This window comes from Phascolarctos cinereus, unplaced genomic scaffold (genome assembly GCF_003287225.1).
Source record: "Phascolarctos cinereus isolate Bilbo 61053 unplaced genomic scaffold, phaCin_HiC Scaffold_1;HRSCAF=81, whole genome shotgun sequence".
In the NCBI taxonomy this organism is placed as follows: domain Eukaryota; kingdom Metazoa; phylum Chordata; class Mammalia; order Diprotodontia; family Phascolarctidae; genus Phascolarctos; species Phascolarctos cinereus.
Window position 1 is genome coordinate 286,292,241 of NW_027555514.1, and position 19,306 is coordinate 286,311,546.

At 52.5% G+C, this 19,306-nt stretch overlaps 1 protein-coding gene across 1 annotated transcript in view; it reads right to left on the minus strand.

Moving 5' to 3' along the window:
* Window positions 1-335: 335 nt before the first annotated feature.
* TTLL12 (tubulin tyrosine ligase like 12) overlaps window positions 336-19,306 on the minus strand; it is a 36,418-nt gene continuing 17,447 nt past the window's right edge. Inside the window, exons 6-14 of the mRNA XM_020982811.2 lie at window positions 14,272-14,348; window positions 9,723-9,839; window positions 8,904-9,098; window positions 6,149-6,260; window positions 4,900-5,051; window positions 4,731-4,812; window positions 3,701-3,769; window positions 2,880-3,024; window positions 336-1,869 (exon numbers count right to left, since the gene is read on the minus strand). Coding sequence (XP_020838470.1) covers window positions 1,718-1,869; window positions 2,880-3,024; window positions 3,701-3,769; window positions 4,731-4,812; window positions 4,900-5,051; window positions 6,149-6,260; window positions 8,904-9,098; window positions 9,723-9,839; window positions 14,272-14,348 — 1,101 coding nt within the window. The 3' untranslated portion in view covers window positions 336-1,717. The remainder of the gene's footprint in view (window positions 1,870-2,879; window positions 3,025-3,700; window positions 3,770-4,730; window positions 4,813-4,899; window positions 5,052-6,148; window positions 6,261-8,903; window positions 9,099-9,722; window positions 9,840-14,271; window positions 14,349-19,306) is intronic.

Consider the following 19,306-nt stretch of genomic DNA (forward strand, 5'->3'; position numbering starts at 1 on the left):
CCCTGCCCTTCCTCATGCCCAGTTTCTTCAACCAATCCATCTTCCTTTGTCCTAACTCAAGGCCCTTAGCCCTCTTGGCTACTCTCCTCTGCACATGCCCAGGTGATCAATACCTTTTTGGTTTTTTTGGCAATTGGGGTTAAGTGACTTGCCCAGGGTCACACAGCTATTAAGTGTTTGGTCTGAGGCCGGATTTAAACTCAGGTCCTCCTGACTTCAGGGCCAGTGCTCTCGAGAATGCTTCTTACCAATGCTGAGATTTTTATTTGCCAAAGGGCCCTCGTGAGTTAGCCAGCACCCAGTGACTGCGGCGGAGATTAACAACTAGGATGGAATAAACAGAAGTAGGACTTTATTGTGATTACAAATCTTCAAAGGAGGAATGGGGGCAAAGAACAGCCCAGCTCCAGGAGAGGAAACCAAAGAGGGAGGAGCCCAACACATTCAAGATCCTTGTTCTCCCATAAAGCCTCAGCAGGAGGAAGGGAACCGCAGCTGTCCTTCAGCCAAACGTCAGTGACCTGTGGGGCATGGGCTGGTAACGTGGGGAGAAAGAACAATCGTTTCCGCCCGTGCGGCGATGTGTAGCAACAAAGCCTTCACATTTACGTGACGTGTCCTCCCCACTATGGAGGAAGGTGGCCAGGGCGAGGACTACTGCCCCATTTTGTAGGTGAGCAAACTGAGGAAGCCCAAGCCATGTGCTCCAGGCACGGCTTGTCAATCCCAGAGACAGGCTCAGGCCCTCGACGGATTTCTGCTGCAGACCAAACAGGAGAACAGGAAGGCCTCTTTCTGTGACTGACAACACAGCACATACTTCAGTTTCTCAGACAAAAAACAAAATACAACCTCTTCAGGCTCACCTCAAAAAGAGTCTTTAAGCTTTTTAACAAACAAAGACTTAGATGTTCAGGCCTCAGAAAAAACCAATAGGGACCAAGCAGATTCAGGGCTATTCAGTCTTGAAATCTAGACAAATGCACATGACAGTGGGTGAAGGCAGTGGGACACATGTGCTCACACATGCGTATGCACACCTGAAACGATGATAAAGCCATCTGAGCCGAGGTCTGAGCCCCTCTGGCACCCGCGAAGAGCCACCTCTGCTCCTGTAAATCAGTTTCCTCATCTGTAAAATGGGAACACAAATCCTGCCAACAATTTCAGATATGTGTGAAGAAGGCGCTTTGTGGCTGTAAATCACCGTGTACGAGACGAGCTCTCATTACACACAGACCAAAAAGGTTCTTTGGCAGACGTTCACCCTCTTCCTCGGAGGATCCTGAACGTGGTGGGGAGGCTGCTGGTGAAGGTTTCCTTCTTGCTAAGTGTGGGGATAACCCAATTCCAGAAGATTTTACACTTGGAAAGGGGGGAGATCACAGAACGCAGCGCCTGCTGATGCTGGCCGGCAGCGAGGGAACATAAGAACACATATATCCAGGTCTGCCTGGGCTGGGAATGAATGGGACCCGGGGGTCCTGCCCACCAAGCAAACTTGATGCAAGAAGTGACTGGAGCTGCGGTCAGTTGCTTGCTCTGGTTACTAGCAGACATTCCCCATCTTCGTCCAGCGCCTCAGACCCCAAAGCCCCCAGGACAGTTGCTCTGTCTCTGGGCCCTGAAGGACCCTGACCCAGGCAGCTCAGAGCCCTGAAGCACATTAGGGAGAAAGCACCTGGTGGCGGGGGACGGGACGGATGGACATCCGGGCCTAGATGATGCAGGTCACGTGACTGTTCTTTGTCTCATCCAGGAATAAGGCGCTGAAAACGTCATTGAAGAAGTTGGGGTGGTACCTGCAGGCCCTCTCACAGTCAGGGTTGAAGTTCACCTCGAGGATCTGGGGCTGCATGACTTTCTTGCCTGGGTCAAATACAGGCGGGTCACACTGGGGGTATCTGGTGTCCACACCCTGACCAGAGAACCCGGCCACCCTGGGCTCTTCTCTTCCGAAGGTCCCCATCACCCTCACTCTAGAGCCCTTTGCTCCTGTCTCCACCATGCAGGCACACAGGCTGCCCCCCCGCCTCCAGGGCTGCTGCCCAGAGCTGGAAGAAATGGCCAAACCGGCCAGTCTAGAGGAGATCACCCCCTCCCTCCCTGAGGCCTCAGGACCCCGCTCCAGGGACCAGGGGTCCTTGTTGTGCTTGCCCCCTCTGCGCCATCTCCATTCCTGCCATGGAGGCCACTACCCTACACCTCTTTCTCTCCCTAAGCCGCTCTCCCCACAGCTGCCAAAGCCTCTTAAACACATTTTCCTTTTTTCTTTTTTTTTTTGGTGAGGCAATTGGGGTTAAGTGACTTGCCCAGGATCACCCAGCTAGTAAGTGTTATGTGTCTGAGGCTGAATTTGAACTCAGGTCCTCCTGACTCCAGGGTTGGTGCTCTACCCACTGAGCCACCTAGCTACCCCTAAACACACTTTCCTTGAAGAAAACAAGGGCCCTCTTGCCCTTCCCCTCAGCCCAACAAACCCCCATCCTCAAGAACTCTTCTGGTCCTGAGGGCAGAGCCCGGGTGGGAGGAGGGTCACAGCAAGGGCTACACAGGAGCATGGCTGGACCTGGGGGAGACTGCGATGGGGGTGCTCCAGCTGGACTGCCTTCTCCAGGTCCAGGACAGGAGTCCCAGCTCCACAGGTTCCTACCACGTGGAGAGCTTGGCAACAAGTCTAGAGGCGCCCTGATGCCAACATGTGGAAGTACAATGTAAATCATTCCATGGCAGTCCTTGAGGGGCTTCTGAAAACCCAGGGCTACGTGAGGTCCAAAGGACAAGTCATGGCTCAAGAGGGACAGCAGAGCAGTGCCTGGGCAGGTGAGCACAGACCGGCCCTGGGGAAGGAGGGGGAGAAAGGCGCGGAGTTCTCTCACCGTCAGGAGGAGGAGTATGGTCCCACTTCAGCATGAGGTCAATGGCATACACAGCTCTAGACGAAGGGTAGTCACACACTCCCAGGGGCGCGGGCTTGGCAGTCGCGGCCTGGAACAGCTCGGTGAAGGCCTTGAAGATGTCGGCCTGAGAAGGGAAGGATGAGGACAAGCGGGTTTGAAGCCTTTCTCACACGAGCTGCCGCTGAGGCAGCCCTGCATCCCCGTGGTCAGTGTGGGACCCTAGCTTAGGTGCCGGAGCTGCCTGCCTGGGGTATCGCTAGTGGTTGAAGATGCTTCTCCCAAGCCTGCCCTCCCCAGTTCCCCTCACTCAGTAGGCCTCCCGGGAGCCCCCAAAGCCAGGACATCTGGGAGAGGTCCTACAGCAGACCGTGGCCTGGAACCCAACAAGCGGCTGTTTCCTCAGGACCAAGAGAAGGGTCATCTATATGACTGCCAGGATACAAAGCCCTGTGTCAAGTACTGGACTGGGGAAGTAGAGCTCGAGGCCCCTGCCATCACGAGCTGACATCTGGGAGGGGCCAGAAGCTAACACCAGAGGCAGGTTCCTCATCTCACTGAGCCTCAGTTTCCACATCAACAAAATGGGGAAAACGATCCTTGCACTCCTTGGGCCACAGGGCCCTTGAACTAGCAGCCTTCTCCCCTGCCCTGTCCTGCCTCCCCCCAGCGGGGCCGTAAGCCCCAGGCCCGGGGGGGGGGGGGGCCCTCGGCAGCTGGCCTCTTGTGGGATGCTTCTCACCCCATCTGCACGCACCCGGTCAGCAGCAGACCCACTGCAGGCACCCCCCAGGCTCGCCTACCTGCACACTCTGCCACGGGTATTCTGGGTACTGCTTCTCAAACAGGGGGATGAACTCATCATAGTGAACCTAAAACAGAGCAACCCCATGAAGCTGCCCCTGTCGGACTGCTCCCAGGCCCCGGGTCTTCTCCGCACTGTCTTCCAAAGGGAGGGTCGCGCCTCCTGGGTTCTGGGGACAGGCTGGGGAGGAAGCCCCTGCAACCCCTCAAATTGCATAATCTAGCCTGGGCGCTCAGGGGAGGGTCTCTTACTCTCTAATATCGGCAGTATATAGCCTCACATGCTGGATCTGCCGGACTCCGAAATCCAGTGTTTCTGGCTCTTCCCTCTCCCTCCCTTCTAGCAGCCAAATCAGTTAGTTTGCAAGCCCCGCAGCGTCTCTCACCCAAACCCAGTCTGAGTCTCTAAGCTTTAGCAACAGCCTCTAACGTGGCTTCCTGCCTCCACTCCCTTCTGTCCCCACTGATCCCTGCCAGATGCACACACCTTCTCTGTAAGCAAGACTTCCCCAAGCCCTGCAGCTGTTGTCTATGACCCACCAAGTGACGTTTAAATTCTCTGCCTGCATTTCTAGGCTCCCCACCATCTAGTACCAGACTGTCCTATCAAACGGGCCTCCTGGCTAGCTCCCATGTATGCTCCATACTTCCCACCTGCATGTGTTCAGGCCGTGCCCTGACTGGCACACGGCTGCCATCCCTCCTCCACCTGGTCAATTCTCCCCATTCCTCCAAGTCCCACTGGACAAGGCCTCCTTCATCCTCCACCCCAGCAACCGCTCCCCTTCCCCAGGCCGTAGGCATTACTGAATATCCCTCACACTTTTATCGCCTTTTATTCTGTTTCAGCACCAGTCTGGACACTGATGTTGCTAACAGTTTGGTAAACCGAGTGCTTTGCCAGCCCATCTCCTCTTGACTCTCAGCCTGCCATTTCTCAGATGTTCCTGCCTACAGCTCTTCCCATCTATCCTCAAATGAACGTAAAACCCAGTTCCCTCCCCACGCCAGGCAGACCATCCCACTCACCTGCTTCAGAGGCACGTCTGGGTCATAGTTCATCACGGTAAAGTGCTTCTCATAGTCATCCAAGTCATTGAGTGCAAAAGCCCTGGGGCAGACACAGGGACAAGAAAGAAGGGAAGGAGTAAAAGCTGAGCCCTGCTCCCCCGCCCGTCCCCCAGCTCCCCGTGATTACCGGTTGGAGAATCGCAGCCAGAACACGTCGTAAGCGTAGAGCCTCAGGGGCCTGACAGAGCGCAGCAGCACGATGTAGCGGATGTCAAACTTGACCATCCCCACATCTTCTCGGTGGAATAAGACGGGGCTCTCTATGTACTTGGAGACCACCTGGGGGAAGGAGGGACGAAACGGGAATGGACCATGGACACTCCTGACCACGTAGGCCCCAGACTTAATGAGGGCTGGCTGTGATTCCTCAGCATCACTTGTTTGACTCAAAAGAAAGCTCTGGCACATGCACTCGGGCACTCCCCCCTCACATATCAGTAGGAAGAAACTGCTTTTAAAAAAATCACTCAAGAAAGAAAAAAGTGCTCTCTTGCACAGTACAGCAGCAAGAGCATTGGGCTTATTTACAGCAAGGAGATGTGGGTTTGAATTCTAGGTCTGACACTAACTGTGTGACCACAGGCCAGTGCTGTCCCCCTTGTGAGCCTTGGCTCCATCAGCTGTTAAAAGGGGACGATCACGGCAGCACGGCTTGCCTCCCGGGCAAGACAGCAGCGCAGAGGTCATCTGGTCCAACCTCCCCGTTTTACAGATGAGGAAACTGAGACCAGAGAAGTCTGGCCACCTGCCTAAGGTAGAATCGTGGGGCAGACCACAGTGCACAGAAATAGGAGCTGTGAGTCACAAGGAAGCTTTGTAAGTGCACAAGCGGCCTCGCTATGGTCACTACAGCCACCTCGGCTTGAAGGAGCACTTTAATTCTGAAACTATTCTTTGCACTCATGATGTACACACACATTAGCTGGTCTAATCAGGACCCGACCACCCAGTGAGGCCAGCAGGGTCAGACAGGGCTGTCTTCACTGGACAGGCCACACAACAAAGGCTCAGGGAATTAGGGGACTTTCCAGGTCACCCACCTTCTAAGTGGCCGAGCTGGGCCGGCCTGAGGCCCCTGGACCGGCCCACGAAGGGCTGGTGCCGTGTGCTGGGCTTCTGGGTAATGCAGAGCTGATGTGACACGCCCTCTGCCTAGCATATCAGTGAGCTGGAAAAAGTGCCTCCAAACCCACACTGAGCAAGTCCAGGGAGGTTGGAGGCGATGGGCAGGTGTGAAGTGACTCAAAGGCCACCTCGATGTTCTGAGATACGTATGGAACGCAGTTTTCACTTTGGTTTTAAAGTCTAAATCTGTATGCTCAGTTGTGCCGGGCCGGCCTGAGGAGGAAGTTTGGCCAGCCTCTGCTCTGACTCACCTTGGGGGCACTCTCTCGGAGCCGGATGATATTTCGGAGGCTGTTAGTGACGTGAGTGTCCAGGCTTCGAGCTAAGTTCCATGGTTTGCATATCCAATGATTGTCTTCCCCCCTGTGACAAAAAGCAATCTTGGTTACACAGCTCAGCATCTGCCCCAAATGACCCCTGGCTTCATTTTAATGAAGGCTGAATTATGGGAAGAGCCGGGGATTCCCAGCTGGTCCTTGATGAATGGAGACTTTGACACCCTCTTGATGGGTTCAGATGTGGTAGGTGAAAATCCCCAAGGGTCTTCAGAATGACCAGCATCTGGTCTGGTCTCACTCTTTGGGAGGGATGAGGGACATTCACTTTGCATCTGTGCTCGCGGGGCTGAACATTATTCCCTCCTAGAAGCTTCCTAGGGGCCTAACTGCTCTAGACAGGACTCGGAGGAGAAGCCAGGTGTGGCTGGGGGCTGGCGCCTGCCCTCTGCTCACTGGCCCATCCTAGGAGCACAGGAAAAGAACTGCAGAATTTCAGAAGGAGGATTCTTAGTCTAACCCTGATCCTGAGCAGAAATCCCTTCTGACACTTCTGATCGAGTGGGCCTCCAGCCTCAGTTCCAGTGATGGGCAGCTCACCCTCTGAGCTGTGGCCAACTCTACTTTAGAACCCTGGACTTCAGAACTGAAGAAGCCCTGAAGGCCCACCAAGGCCAGCCCCCTCCTCGATGTGTGGGACAGGTGGAGCCAGGGCATTAAAGGCCCGGTCGGCACAGTGAGAGTCAGATCTGGGCCGGCCCACTTCATGTTTCCTTTCCTCTGCACCACACCACGCTGCTTTTCTGTTCCTTTGCCGTGGAAGGCTCTTCACGACATTCAGCCAAACCTGACTCCCTATGGCCGCCACTGTCCAGTCCCTCTTCCACCCCGCAGCCTGAGAACCTGTGCAGAGGGCCAGTGTGTCCTCCCCAAGGCCAAACAATCTTGGTTCCCTCAAACGGGTCTGGTGACATGGTCTTGCTCTGCCTACGAGGCTCCTGAGGCGGCAGGCTGCACGGTGTGCCCACCTCCTGGACACCCACAACGGGCTGCCTCATGCTCCTGCCTCACGCTTCAGAGAGGGTTCAGATGCATAAACCAGATGCTTTCCTCGCTGGCTCGGAGCGCTGGCCTAAAGGCATGTGCACACCCTGGGAAAGGAGTGCTGTACGGCTTTCCCAACGAGGGCAAAGACCTCCGATGCAGAGTAGCCTAGTTCTTCCCAAAGCAGCCCTTTCCTCTTCTGCACAGCTCCCGCTGTCAGGAAGACCTTTCTGAAACGCCTGCCCTCGGTCTGCTGTTAAGTCCTCTGGGCCAAGCAGAACCAGTTAGCAGATAAACAGCCTTTCCAGGATGTGCAGGCAGCTCTCGTGGGCCCCCAGGCTTGTCTCGGTTAAAGCAGCCCCTAGGTGCTGCATGTGATCCTTGGCCAGCTCTTCCCCATCCTGGCGCGGCTTTCCTCTGGACGCACTCATCATGGCTGGTCAGGACAGTCCCTTTTCCGGATGGCTATGTCTAGCCAACTTCAGGCTGTCCAAACTCATTTTTCAGGCTGCTGTGTCCTACCATGGACTCACAGGGAGTCTGCAATTCTCCACCACTGCCAGGCTTTCTTCACATGACACTTAAGCACCCCTCCCTCCAAAAGCTGAGACACATGTTCTGCACGGCCGCAAAGGGCAGACCGAGGAACAGCTGGGGGATATTCCCGGGAAGCAGGGCAGTGGATGCACGACCACTCCCACAGGGATTTGCACTTGAGCCTGCCAGACCAACCCCATCCAGCTGCCTTGGTTTTCCAGGCGTCCTTTCTGTTACATGCGCACCAACACTCAGACAAAGAGATCTTGGGGTCTTTTCAAAGCAGGGAGAAAGGAACCAGCCTCTGCTGGGCATCAACTCTGCCAGACCTCGCTGAGGGTTTTACAGATAACAACTTGGTCCTCACAATAACCCTTGGGGGGGGGGTGCCATCATGATCCCCATTTTACAGTTGAGGAAACCGAGGGGGACAGAGGTGAAGTGACCTGCCCAGGGTCACATAGCTAGTGAGCGCCTGAGGCTGCATCTGAACTCAGGACTTCCTGCGCTCTATCCACTGCACCACCTGTGGTCACGGATGAGAAGCAGTGTGGCAGAGGACCTGCTGTCTACTGGCTTTTTGAGCTCCTCTTCTTAGCCTCACCTTCCTCACCTGCAGAATGGGGCAACAGGCTCACCCCACACTGCTGCTGTGAGAAAAAGGGCTTCGTACACCCCCATGTTCTGGGGAATGGAAGAAGCCTCTGCTATGTGCTTGCACTGTCCCCAGACTGGCTGGGAGTCTCCCCACTCCCCTCTGGGGCTCAGCTTCTTCCCTGATACAAACCCCAGGTGAGCTCCGGGAGCAGAGCACCAAGGATGGGGAGGAAGAGGGCCACCAAGCCCTCATCTTTCTAAAGGACCTTCCCCCTCACAGCCCTGTGATTCCGGCAGTCACCTGGCAACCAAAACCCCTGGAGGAAGCTTCCGATGTGCTGTTGGCAGGCGGGAGTATCCTCTCTTTACAGATGAGGAAACTGAGGGTCAGGGAGATAAAGGTCACCTGCCCAGAGTCACATGGTTTCTAGGGAGCGGAGCCTGAGTTTGCAGCCAGGCCTTCGGACATGGGAGTCCAGGGGTGTGCAGCCTACCGCCCCCTGCAGGATGTGGGGGCTGGAAACCCTCAGCATGTCACTAACTGCTGTGTTACCTCCTTTCTCGCTGCTGGAAGTAGCTGATGAACTGGGGTAGTTCCGTCCGGAGGTTGAAGGTCCTGGGCAGCCACCGAGGCCCTTCGGGCCCCCCCGCTCGCCTGGAGATCGAGGCAAGGCAGTCCTTCACCGTCAGGAGGTTCTCACAAGGGAACTGGTTGAGCATCACATGAGGCCTTTCTTCACTGAATTTCCTACAATTACAGTAGAAACTCACATTTACACAAATTACCTTTGCACCCACCTTGTCATTTGGATTTCACAACATCTCTTCCAACTCAAAATCCTACGACTCCCATTTTGCAGGAGGACACCGGGCTCTGAGGGGAAAGAGCTCAGGGAAGTCAAAGGGTGGGGACCCGAGGCCAGATCTCGTGATGACCAGCTTCGTGCCCTTGGCAATAAGCTCAAGTACTGGAGAAAGACAGAAGCGCCCAGACAAGACAGACTGAACTGCTATGCCGTAGGACAAGACAGATGGAAGGAATTCAGAGACAACACCGGAGATTTCTACAAACGGAGGTAGAATGAAGCAAGCAGAGCCACAGAAACAACTCTACTCAACTACAGTAATACAAATGGAAACGACACGTGAGCAGGCCTGAGCCCTGGCTCCAGGGAAGAGACGGTCGAATCTATTCTCCTCCTAGAAAGGAGCCGGGGGGGCCGGAGGAGTGCAGTGCAGCTGACCGCAGACTGTTACTTGGTCTCAACCAGGAGTGTTACCCAGGGGGGTGGGACACAAGGGGAATATCACTGGTACAAAGAAGAAGACGACCAGTGAGGGCTGGGGGAGGGAGACGTGGAGGGGCTCGTACCTGTAGTCTTTGAAATGCGAGAAATTGTACAAGATGTCTGCCTCGGCCTCCGCGGTGGTGAACTGAAAGCGGGGATGGTTGAGGTTGCTAAGCACCTGCTGGAGATCCGTGTAAACCCTAGAAGGGAAGAAAAGGCAGAGCACACGGGCCCTCCCCAACCCGCTGCCGAACGCACCGTGGGACGGAGCACCTCAGCACCTCGGCCGGCACTGAGGACGGCCATCACGGCCTGGCCCCAGGCCTCCTCTTCTCCAGGCTCAGAGATGGACCAGAGGCAGAGACCTGGGTCAACGACAGCCGTGGATCCTCATCAGCAGTGAGGCTTCTGAGGCCTGGCTCTAGGGTCTGTGGCTTCCTTCTGTCAGCCTCTGTGTTCCCACCATGACTGTGCTCTCCAGGTGACCAGATCACCCCATTTCTTCCTAGAATGGGGTACCCACAGCTGAACAGGAGGCTGCAGGTGGGGCCTGACCAGGGCAGAAGACAGCAGGACTCGAGTCCTCCGTGCCCAAGGCTCCCTCCCTTCTCTCACCTCTGGAAGTATCTTGTAGTCACTTTTTTATGTACGAGGTGACTCTGAGAACATAAGCTTCCTGAAGACAGGGGCTGTTTTGGCTTTGGCTTTGTATCCCCAGTGCTTAGCACAGAATCTGTCCTGTTTACACTAAGTGCCTAATGAGGCCTGCCCGCTGACTGCCTGAAGCTGAAGATGGCGTTGGCTTGTTTGGGCTGCACACACTTAAATGGACTCAGGTAAACGTCTGTCTGTCTGTCCATCTGTCTGCATCCGGCCTCCTTCCTCCAGCCCCACCTATCTTGCACCGGTACAGTTCATTTCTTTGTACCAAGCATAAGACTTCACCCTTCTCTCTATCCCACGGTCTGTTTCTAGGTATGGTCCAATACTCTGGCCATGGACCGGCCACTTCTTTTTGGATCCTGTCAATCTCCGCCATCCCTCAAAGCCTCGTGCTGTTTGCAAATTGGCTGAATGTGATGTTTATGCCTTAACCGAATCACTGGTAAAAAACAAAGCCTAACAAACGGAGAAAAACATTCAACAGCCCTGGGCCCAGCCCAGACCCCCAAGCGACCTCCCCCTGTTGAGGACGACTCAACTGTCACTTTCTTGCACCCAAGAACGGTGTGAAAAGCTTGGTCAAATGCTCTGCTGACATCAACAGTACCTCCCTAATTAAATCCCACAAACATTTATTCAAACTTTATTTGTTTCTTTATTTTTGGCTAGGCAATGCGGTTAGGTGACTTGCCCAGGGTGTCACACAGCTAGTGTTATGTGTCTGAGGCTGGATTTGAACTCAGGTCCACCTGACTCCAGGGCCTGTGCTGTACCCATTGCGCCACCTAGCTGCCACTCCCACAAACATTTATGAAGCAGGGTGCTGTGCTAAGGGCCCAAAGACAAAAATGAATCAGTCCCTGTCCTGAGAGAAGAGCAGCTACTCTGCAGACACAGAGCTCTCCCACGGGGCTTGGAGGGGCCTGAAATCCTGGCGGGCTCCAGGGGCGGAGCCTTGCTCGTGAGAGGCAAACTGGGGAGAAGAGGTCTGTGTGAAGGCACTGATGCCATCAACACGTCTGGACAAGGCCAGGAAGGGGTGTCCCCTGAGATGGGGCTGAGGTGAAGGCTACGGGAAAGCCTTCCTAAGTAAGCTGCCCCAGGTACTCTGCAGAGCACCCGTCGGGGGTTGAGTTAGCAGCACTACCAGAGGAGGCAGGACAGTGGCCTCCCTAAAAATGGGACCTGACCAACGGAAACCACTCTGCAACCTGGGAAATTCTGACACCTAGAGGAAAAGTCTTTTGAAATGCACAGGAAATCTACTGTAACAACCGAAGGCCTGGGACAGAGATGTGGGTGAAGCCCAGGAAGAGAAGCAGTGTTTCTCCACCCAAAGGAGAGACACTGTCTCTAAAAAGATGTGTTCTGTCACAGAACAGCAAGGGGGGGCAATGATGGCGCCACTGGTAAAAAGCGGCCCTGCCACCGCCTCAGGCATGGCATCAAGCCTGTCTTCTCACCTGTTAACTAAAGCGCCCAACCCCAGTTTCCACGAGGACGCTGTGAACTTAAATGAGATCATATGCGTGAAGTGGTCAGTGAACTAGCAAGGGCCACGGGCCGATGGCCTCCAAGTGAGGCCTATGGCACGACTCCAGGGGATCCACCCCACCCCTCTGCCAGCTGTCCCCACTTCTGACCCAGGGGTTACCTCACCACAGCCTGGGGCAACTCTAACCTAATCCCTCCCAGGACACCCACAGCTGCCCCCCAGTCACACAGGTGCTGCCTCACACGGGGGGTGGGGGAGAGAGAGAGGACTCTGCCCCCCAATCTCTAAGCAGCTGCCTCGCGCACCCCCTGGGGGAGGGGCGGGCCTCACATTCTGGGGCAGTGACGGGTGAGAGCCCTGCCTCTCTTCTTTGCTGGGCTGGGACAGGAGGCCCCTCTAGGGGTCAGGCAGCTGACAGAATGCCATTTCTTCCCTTCCCTGGAAGGCAGGAGCCCTCTTCAAGATGGAGTGGAGAAAGCAGGGGCCCAGGAAATGTTGTGGTCTTCCGCCCTGGGCAGAAATGGGAGATAGACAGTGGCTGCAGAGGCTGCAGCAGCACAGGTGGGCGGCAGTCAGCTTTGTTACAGCTGAGTAAGGCTCCACATCCATGAAACCAGAGGCACCCACAGTGTCCCCAAAAGAAAGCTGGCTTCCCTCATCTGGGGTGGTGCCAAGAAACGCCATGGAGCCTTGAATGCATATTCTCTCTTCTCCAGTTTCTTTTCTCCATATTTTGACTTTACACCTGGGCCAGTTGAGGGCGGTCTTCCTTTCCTGAGGACAAGCCTCACGTGCAGACAGTTGCCGGTACGACCAAGACCACTCCTTCAGTTCAGAACAGCTGCCTGAGCTCCCCAACCAGAGAGCTCTGCCTGCTCTCTGCTGGGACTTGGCTCAGGCCTGCCCAGAGTTTCACAACCAACTGGCCCAACGCCTATGTTCAGCAGTTCACGACTCCCTGTACTTCCCGCCATCAGCTTCCCTAGTCCTGTTAACAGCTAAAAACTAGAGATTACTCTCCACTTTTGTTTCAATTTAGGAGACCACATGCCCAAAACCTACAGCTAGGTACACAAAGGAGACTATGCTGGGCCTCAAGTTTAACACATCTTAGCTGTTACTTTAATCTTGAATGTTAAAAAACAAACCTAGCCAACAACAGACATACTATTCACTGCCCGCGAACCGCTTCCTGACTGAGGATCCAGAGAAATCCCTTTTTGTGGTAGTATTTCAGCTTCCAGCAGAGACTGATGCTCATTAGGGATGAAGCCTGCAGTATTCGGGCAAGGTGTGGGCAGCTGAACTAGCCGGCTCCTAAGGGCCTTACTAATGCCCCCCTGAGGGCAGGTCTGTTTGTATCCTACCAAGTCAATGCCAAGTATCCTGAATGCATGTATTTTCCCAGGTCCAGAGGCCGACTCCTACACTCACCACACAGAACTACGACAGACCGCTTCCTTCGAGCTCCCAGCGATGTCAGGTAAGATCCCCAACAAGAAAGACTCGGAAGCCAAAGCTCTCTTTCCAGCGGTGTCCCTGCAGAGCCCTTCCCAGATCCTCCATGGCAGGACGGGACCCGGGCAGCCACCATCATCGCTCACCCGTCTCCCCTGTCAGGCTGTGAGCTGCGTCTGCTGCCTTTCTCTGTATGCCCAGCGCTGGGCACAGGGCCTGGCCTGACTCACAGAGTGATCTTTGTCTAGGTCACTTTCTCCACTAGTAAAAAGGAATGAGGTGCTGGCATCTTGCCCCAGGGACAGACACACAGACACACACACACAGACACGCACGCGCGCACACACACAGACACACACACGGTGGCAGTCAGAACCAGGCCTGAGACATCACCATTCCAGCCTTGTCTTCTTTTAACTGCTCAAACAGCTGGTGCTGATGCTGATCCACGGATGCTGCGTCATCTAAGTGAATCAGTTGTAAAAGAGGGACGCTTCATTCTGGGAGACCCTACCCAGGGAGTGTCTCAGCTGCGGCCCCTGACATTAGAGCAAACATCCTGCAGCAGAAGCACTTTTCCAGGGGAAAGGCGCCGTGGCTGCACAATTCCCTGCCTCTGACTCCATCTATGAAGGCAGCTTCAAGAACTCTTTGTTAAGGAAAGATTTAACAGAACTGGCTTCCTTTGCACCCCACATATCTGATGCCATGCATTTAAAAACACGCCTCGGGCAGGTTCAGAAGCCCTGGAACAAACACACCCACAGGGGAAGGGGTGCCCTCCCCAGGGCAGCACGACTTCTGGATCCAGACCATCCATTCTGGCCCACTCCACACTCACATCCTTCTCCTGCCGCCTTTGCCCCAAACCTCCCTGGAGATTCTCAGGAGCTGCTCCCACCCTCAGACCACTGACCAGAAAGGGATGAAATGATTAGGAAAAGGTTCTTCAAGGTCAGGAAAGACCGAAGGTAGAGAAATGCTTTCTTGTGCCATTTGAGGAAGGAGCTACATACCTGAAAACATGGCCTTTGGGGTAAGCTGGTGGACTTATGCCAACAGGAAGCTTCTCCTTGTTTCCCTCCAAAATGGCCTGGGAGGAAAGAGAACAAATGCAGGAGACCCTTGTTACTGATGGTCACATTTCTCTCCCTTCTCAAAATGATGAGGACGTGTCAGAATTCCCTTTTTGCTTTCTGACACGTTCCACTGCCCAGAGCCCTGGGTCTTATATTTTGAGAAAGCCATGGAACTACACCAACAGAAAATTCAATCAGGAAAATTAAAAAAAAAAAAGAAAAACAGTATTCTGGGAAAAAAATCCCTGCACTGATCAGGAGATAGCTAGCTTGAAAACAGGAAACTCTGGGCAGCTTGGTTCAAGCTCGTGCTCGGCAGCCCTCTGGATCAATGCCTTGAGCACACGGCTGAACCTCTCTGGGCTAAGACCTGGAGTCAGGCTTGGGAAACAGTGGCTTTCTCCTCTGTAACCACCGGGGCCGTCGCTGTTACTGCCACCACCACAGGAATTCTAAAGTGAGAGTTTTAAAACGTAAAAGGCACTTGATGCGTAGCATTTCACGAGATTTATAAAAAGGGAAGCAGGACAAAAGAACTTCTCCAATCCCTTCAAGCTCTACCAAGCTCAGAATCTCAGCTTCAAGCACACTCTGTACAAGCACAGGGTTCCTATTCTTTACAGAGAAGCATGCAGAATGAAGGCGAAATGTCCATCCAGCTCCTCTGGGCTGTTCAGTTACTGATTATTACTGCAGAGACCAAACCGTGGATTGAGGCAAGATTGTAGAGCCCCCAAATATGAATCTGTCCCAGGCCTTGGAAGAGCTCAAAAGGGATTCTGAGAAGCCAGTAAGAGAAGTAGAGGAAAAACTGGGAAGAGAAATAAGAGTGATGCAAAGAAATCATGAAAAACAAGTCAACAGCTTGCTAAAGGAGACCCCCCAAAATACTGAAGAAAACAACACCTTAAAAAATAGCCTAACCCAAATGGCAAAAGAGGCCCAAAAAGCCAATGAGGAAAAGAATGACCTAAAAAGCAAAATTGGCCAAATGGAAAAGGAAATCCAAAAGGTTACTGAAGAAAATACTTCCTTAAAAATTAGAATAGAGCAATTGGAAGATAGTGACTTTATGAGAAATCAAGACACAGCAGAACAAATCCAAAAGAATGAAAAATTAGAAAACAATGTGAAATATCTCATTGGAAAAACAACTGACCTGGAAAATAGATCCAGGAGAGGGAATTTAAAAATTGGACAATCTGAAAGCCATGATCAAAAAAAGAGCCTAGACATCATCTTTCAAGAAATTATCAAGGAAAACTGCCCTGATATTTAGAACCAGAGGGCAAAATAGAAATTGAAAGAATCCACAGATCTCCTCCTGAAAGAGATCCCCAAAGGAAAACTCCTAGGAATATTGTAGCCAAATTCCAGAGTTCCCAGGTCAAGGAGAAAATATTACAAGCTGCCAGAAGGAAACAATTCAAGTACTGTGGAAACACAATCAGGATAACACAAGATTTAGCAGCTTCTATGTTAAAGGACCACAGGGCATGGAATATAATATTCTGGGCAAAGGACATAGGATTACAACCAAGAATCACCTACCCAGCAAAACTGAATATAATCCTTCAGGGGAAAAAATGGTTATTCAGTGAAATAGAGGACTTTCAAGCATTCTTGATGAAAAGACCAGAGCTGAATAGAAAATCTGACTTTCAAACACAAGACTCAAGTGGAACATCAAGAGGTAAACAGGAAAGAGAACTCATAAGAGACTTATTAAGATTGAACTGTTCACATTCCTGCATGGGTAGTGAGAAAATTATATGTATGTATATAGATAGATAGATAGTAGTAGTAGTAGATAGAGGGCACAGGGTGAGTTGAAGATTAAGGGGTCATATCTGGAGAATAAAATTAAGGGATGAGAGAGATTATACTAGGAGAAGAAAAAGGGAGAGGTAGAATGGGTAAATTATCTCACAAAAAAACAAAAGAAAAGTCTCTTACAGTGGAGGGGAAATGGGGAAGGTGAGAAGAATGAGGAAATCTTATTCTCATAGATTTGGCTTAAGGAGGGAATAACATACACATTCAATTGGGTACGGAAATCTGTCTTATATAGGGAGAGAAGGGGACAAGAGAGCAGGGGGGATGACAGAGAGGAGGGCATATTGGGAAAGGGGGTAATCAGAAGTAAATACTTCTGAGGAGGGACAGGGTCAAAAGAAAGAATAGAATAAATGGGGGGGGCAGGACAGGATTAAGGGAAATAGAGTTAGTTTTCCACAACATGTCTACTATGGAAGTGTTTTGCAAAACTGCACATGTATAACCTATATTGAGTTGCTTGCCTTTTCAATGAGGGTGGGTGGGGAGGGAGGAAGGGAGAAAATCTGGAACCCAAAGTTTTAAAAACACATGTTTAAAAAAAAAGTTTTCACATGCAACTGGGAAATAAGAAATACAGGAAATGGGGTACATAAGTCTATCCTGCCCTACAAGAAAATAGAAGGGAAAGGGAATAAGAGAAGGGAGGGGAGAGAAAGAAAACAGGGCAGACTAGGGGAAGGGGTATTCAGAATGCATGCCATCTTGGGCTGGGGGGAGGGGTGAGATGGGGTGAAAATTTGGAACTCAAAATCTTGTGGAAGTAAATGCTGAAAACCAAAAATACGTAAATTTATAAAAATTAAAAAAAAGATGTAGAGCCCCAGAAAAGAATCCCAAATTAAAAAGCTTTTCAGAATACTTGGCTTCAGTGACTTAGATATAGGCTATGCAAGCGGCTGGCTTCTTGCTTCAGTTTTCTCAGCAGCTGGAAGGTGTCAGGAGTATGGCCTCGGACCACTCCCCTGACATTTGCTGACCCAAGCTTCAGGAATCCCAGCGTTTTCTTCCCGGCAAGCTCACGGGTGAGTTAGAGAAAATGGCACAATTCTTGACTGAAGATGTGAACCTGGAGGCTCAGAGCAGAACAGTGACTGCCGTGTGACTCTAGGAAAGTCACTGCTTACCTCTGAAGCCCGGGTTCCTGCCTGCAAAATGAAGGGGCTGACCTAGCTGACCTCTGAAGTCTTCTTCTTGTGCAAAGAGCCTGGATCTGAAGCCAGAGGACCTGGGCTGAGATCCAGATTCTTCTATTTACCTTGCTTGGGTGATGTGGGGCAAGTCGCGTGAGCTCCTTAGGCCTCAGTGCCCTGCTCTGTAAAACTGGGGGAGGGGAGGGGAAGGCAGCCCCCTTTACTCCAGCTCCCCATCACTGATCCAGCACCTTCTGACTCGCTTCTGGTCACAGAACAAGCAGCAACTCTCCCAGAGCCAGCAGGCAATCCCGCTTTCAGTCAGCTCTGCTGGCAAGCTTTTCCTTCTACAGAGCTAAAAATCTGCCCCCATAACTTCAATCCATTAGCCTGTGTTCCTCTCCCAGAGCCGCCCTGACGAAGCTTAATTCTTCCCTGTGACAGTCTTTCAGAGCTCGGAAGGCGGCCACTGGGTCCTCCTCTTCCCTCCAGACCAGCCTTGCAGCTGGAGGGAGAGAAGCTGGGCCAGGCCCAAACTTGGACTCTTCGAGCTTGGGGCTATCAGAGGGTCACTGCCATTCACTGGGCCTCAGTTTCCTCAACTATATACATGGGGTTAAATAATGGACTCTTTGCTTCCCCTTTACCAACATGGACATCTTGTAGTGAGACAACACGATACCCAACCTCCCTGGACTCTGAAATGATAACTACCCAGCAGGGATGTATTTCAGCTCCATCAAGAAGAGCCTAGAGTTTCACAAATGCTCATGAGTCAGAGACGTTTTCCCAATAGTTCTTGGTATGCCTGGGGCTGGATGCTGCATGCTCCAAGCGGCCAGGTTGAGGCAGTATTGCCCAGCCAATGCTCCCCTGTCTCTCTGAGCTCAGAAGACCCTTTTCTGGCCCCTGAGAGAAGGGATAGACTCTCCAGGTCTTGACACTCAATGAGGCAGCCACGGAACCACAGAATGACGTTAGCAATAGAGAGTAACTTGGGAGCCATCTAGCAGGAAGTTAAACGATTTGCAGACCTCTTATTCATTGGCCTATCTCGGAATTCGGACATCACGGTGCCCAAGGACACTTGCTGCAGACTTCCCTCACCCCTGGGGTCTTGCCCTAGGTTAGGAGTCACCAATCTAGCCCAACCCCCTTATTTAACAAGATGAGCTAAGATCCAGAGGGGGAGGGACCTTGCTACATTAAGGTCCCACAGTAAGTGCCCAGAGGTGGGACTAGAATCCAGATGTCCTGGCTGCCAGTCCACCACGCTGCCACGCCTTTCCAATGCATTCTGGGGCACAGCTACATTTCTGGGGCTTCCAAAGAGGGCAAGGTGCCTGCAGGCTCAAGGGCGGCCCTCTCCTGCACGCTGACCAGAGGTCTTTCTCTCTTTTATCAGGTTACTGCTACAATTCCCATTACATCCCATACACTAATGAGAACAGCTGGTGCTCTGGGCTCCACCACTTAGCCATGTACTGAAAGCTCTTCCCACTTACACAGCTGTTAAAATGTCACAGCGTCTGGGAGGAGGCCCCTTATAAAGTGCTGTCATCATTCTTCTCTTCTCCTGGCTGACCAATCCTCACATTTCCTGGTTCTTGAGGGGAGGGCGTATGGGAAACACCCAGTTTAGAGGCCTAGTGGCTGCGGGTTAGAATCCTGCTGCTGTTATCCTTACTACGAAACCACAAGCTGCCTAACCTTGGCAGTGGTCAGCCCTTCTGTCTCTGTGAGGAGGGAATCAGGTGAGGTCAGGGGTTACCCTGGGGCCTGTGACTTGTTTTAAAAATATTTTGACAACTGTACTGCAATAGACTTGGTTTCCTTCACAATCCTACACAGTTTATTTTATGCATTTGAAGACATTATTCCGACAGGGGTCCCCAGGCTTCCCGAACCCCAAGGAAGGTGAAGAGCTCCCGGCACTGATGTGTCCAAGGCTCCTTCCAACTCCAGCTCCCACAGTCTCAAACGCTCCTTAGGCAAAGGGACCC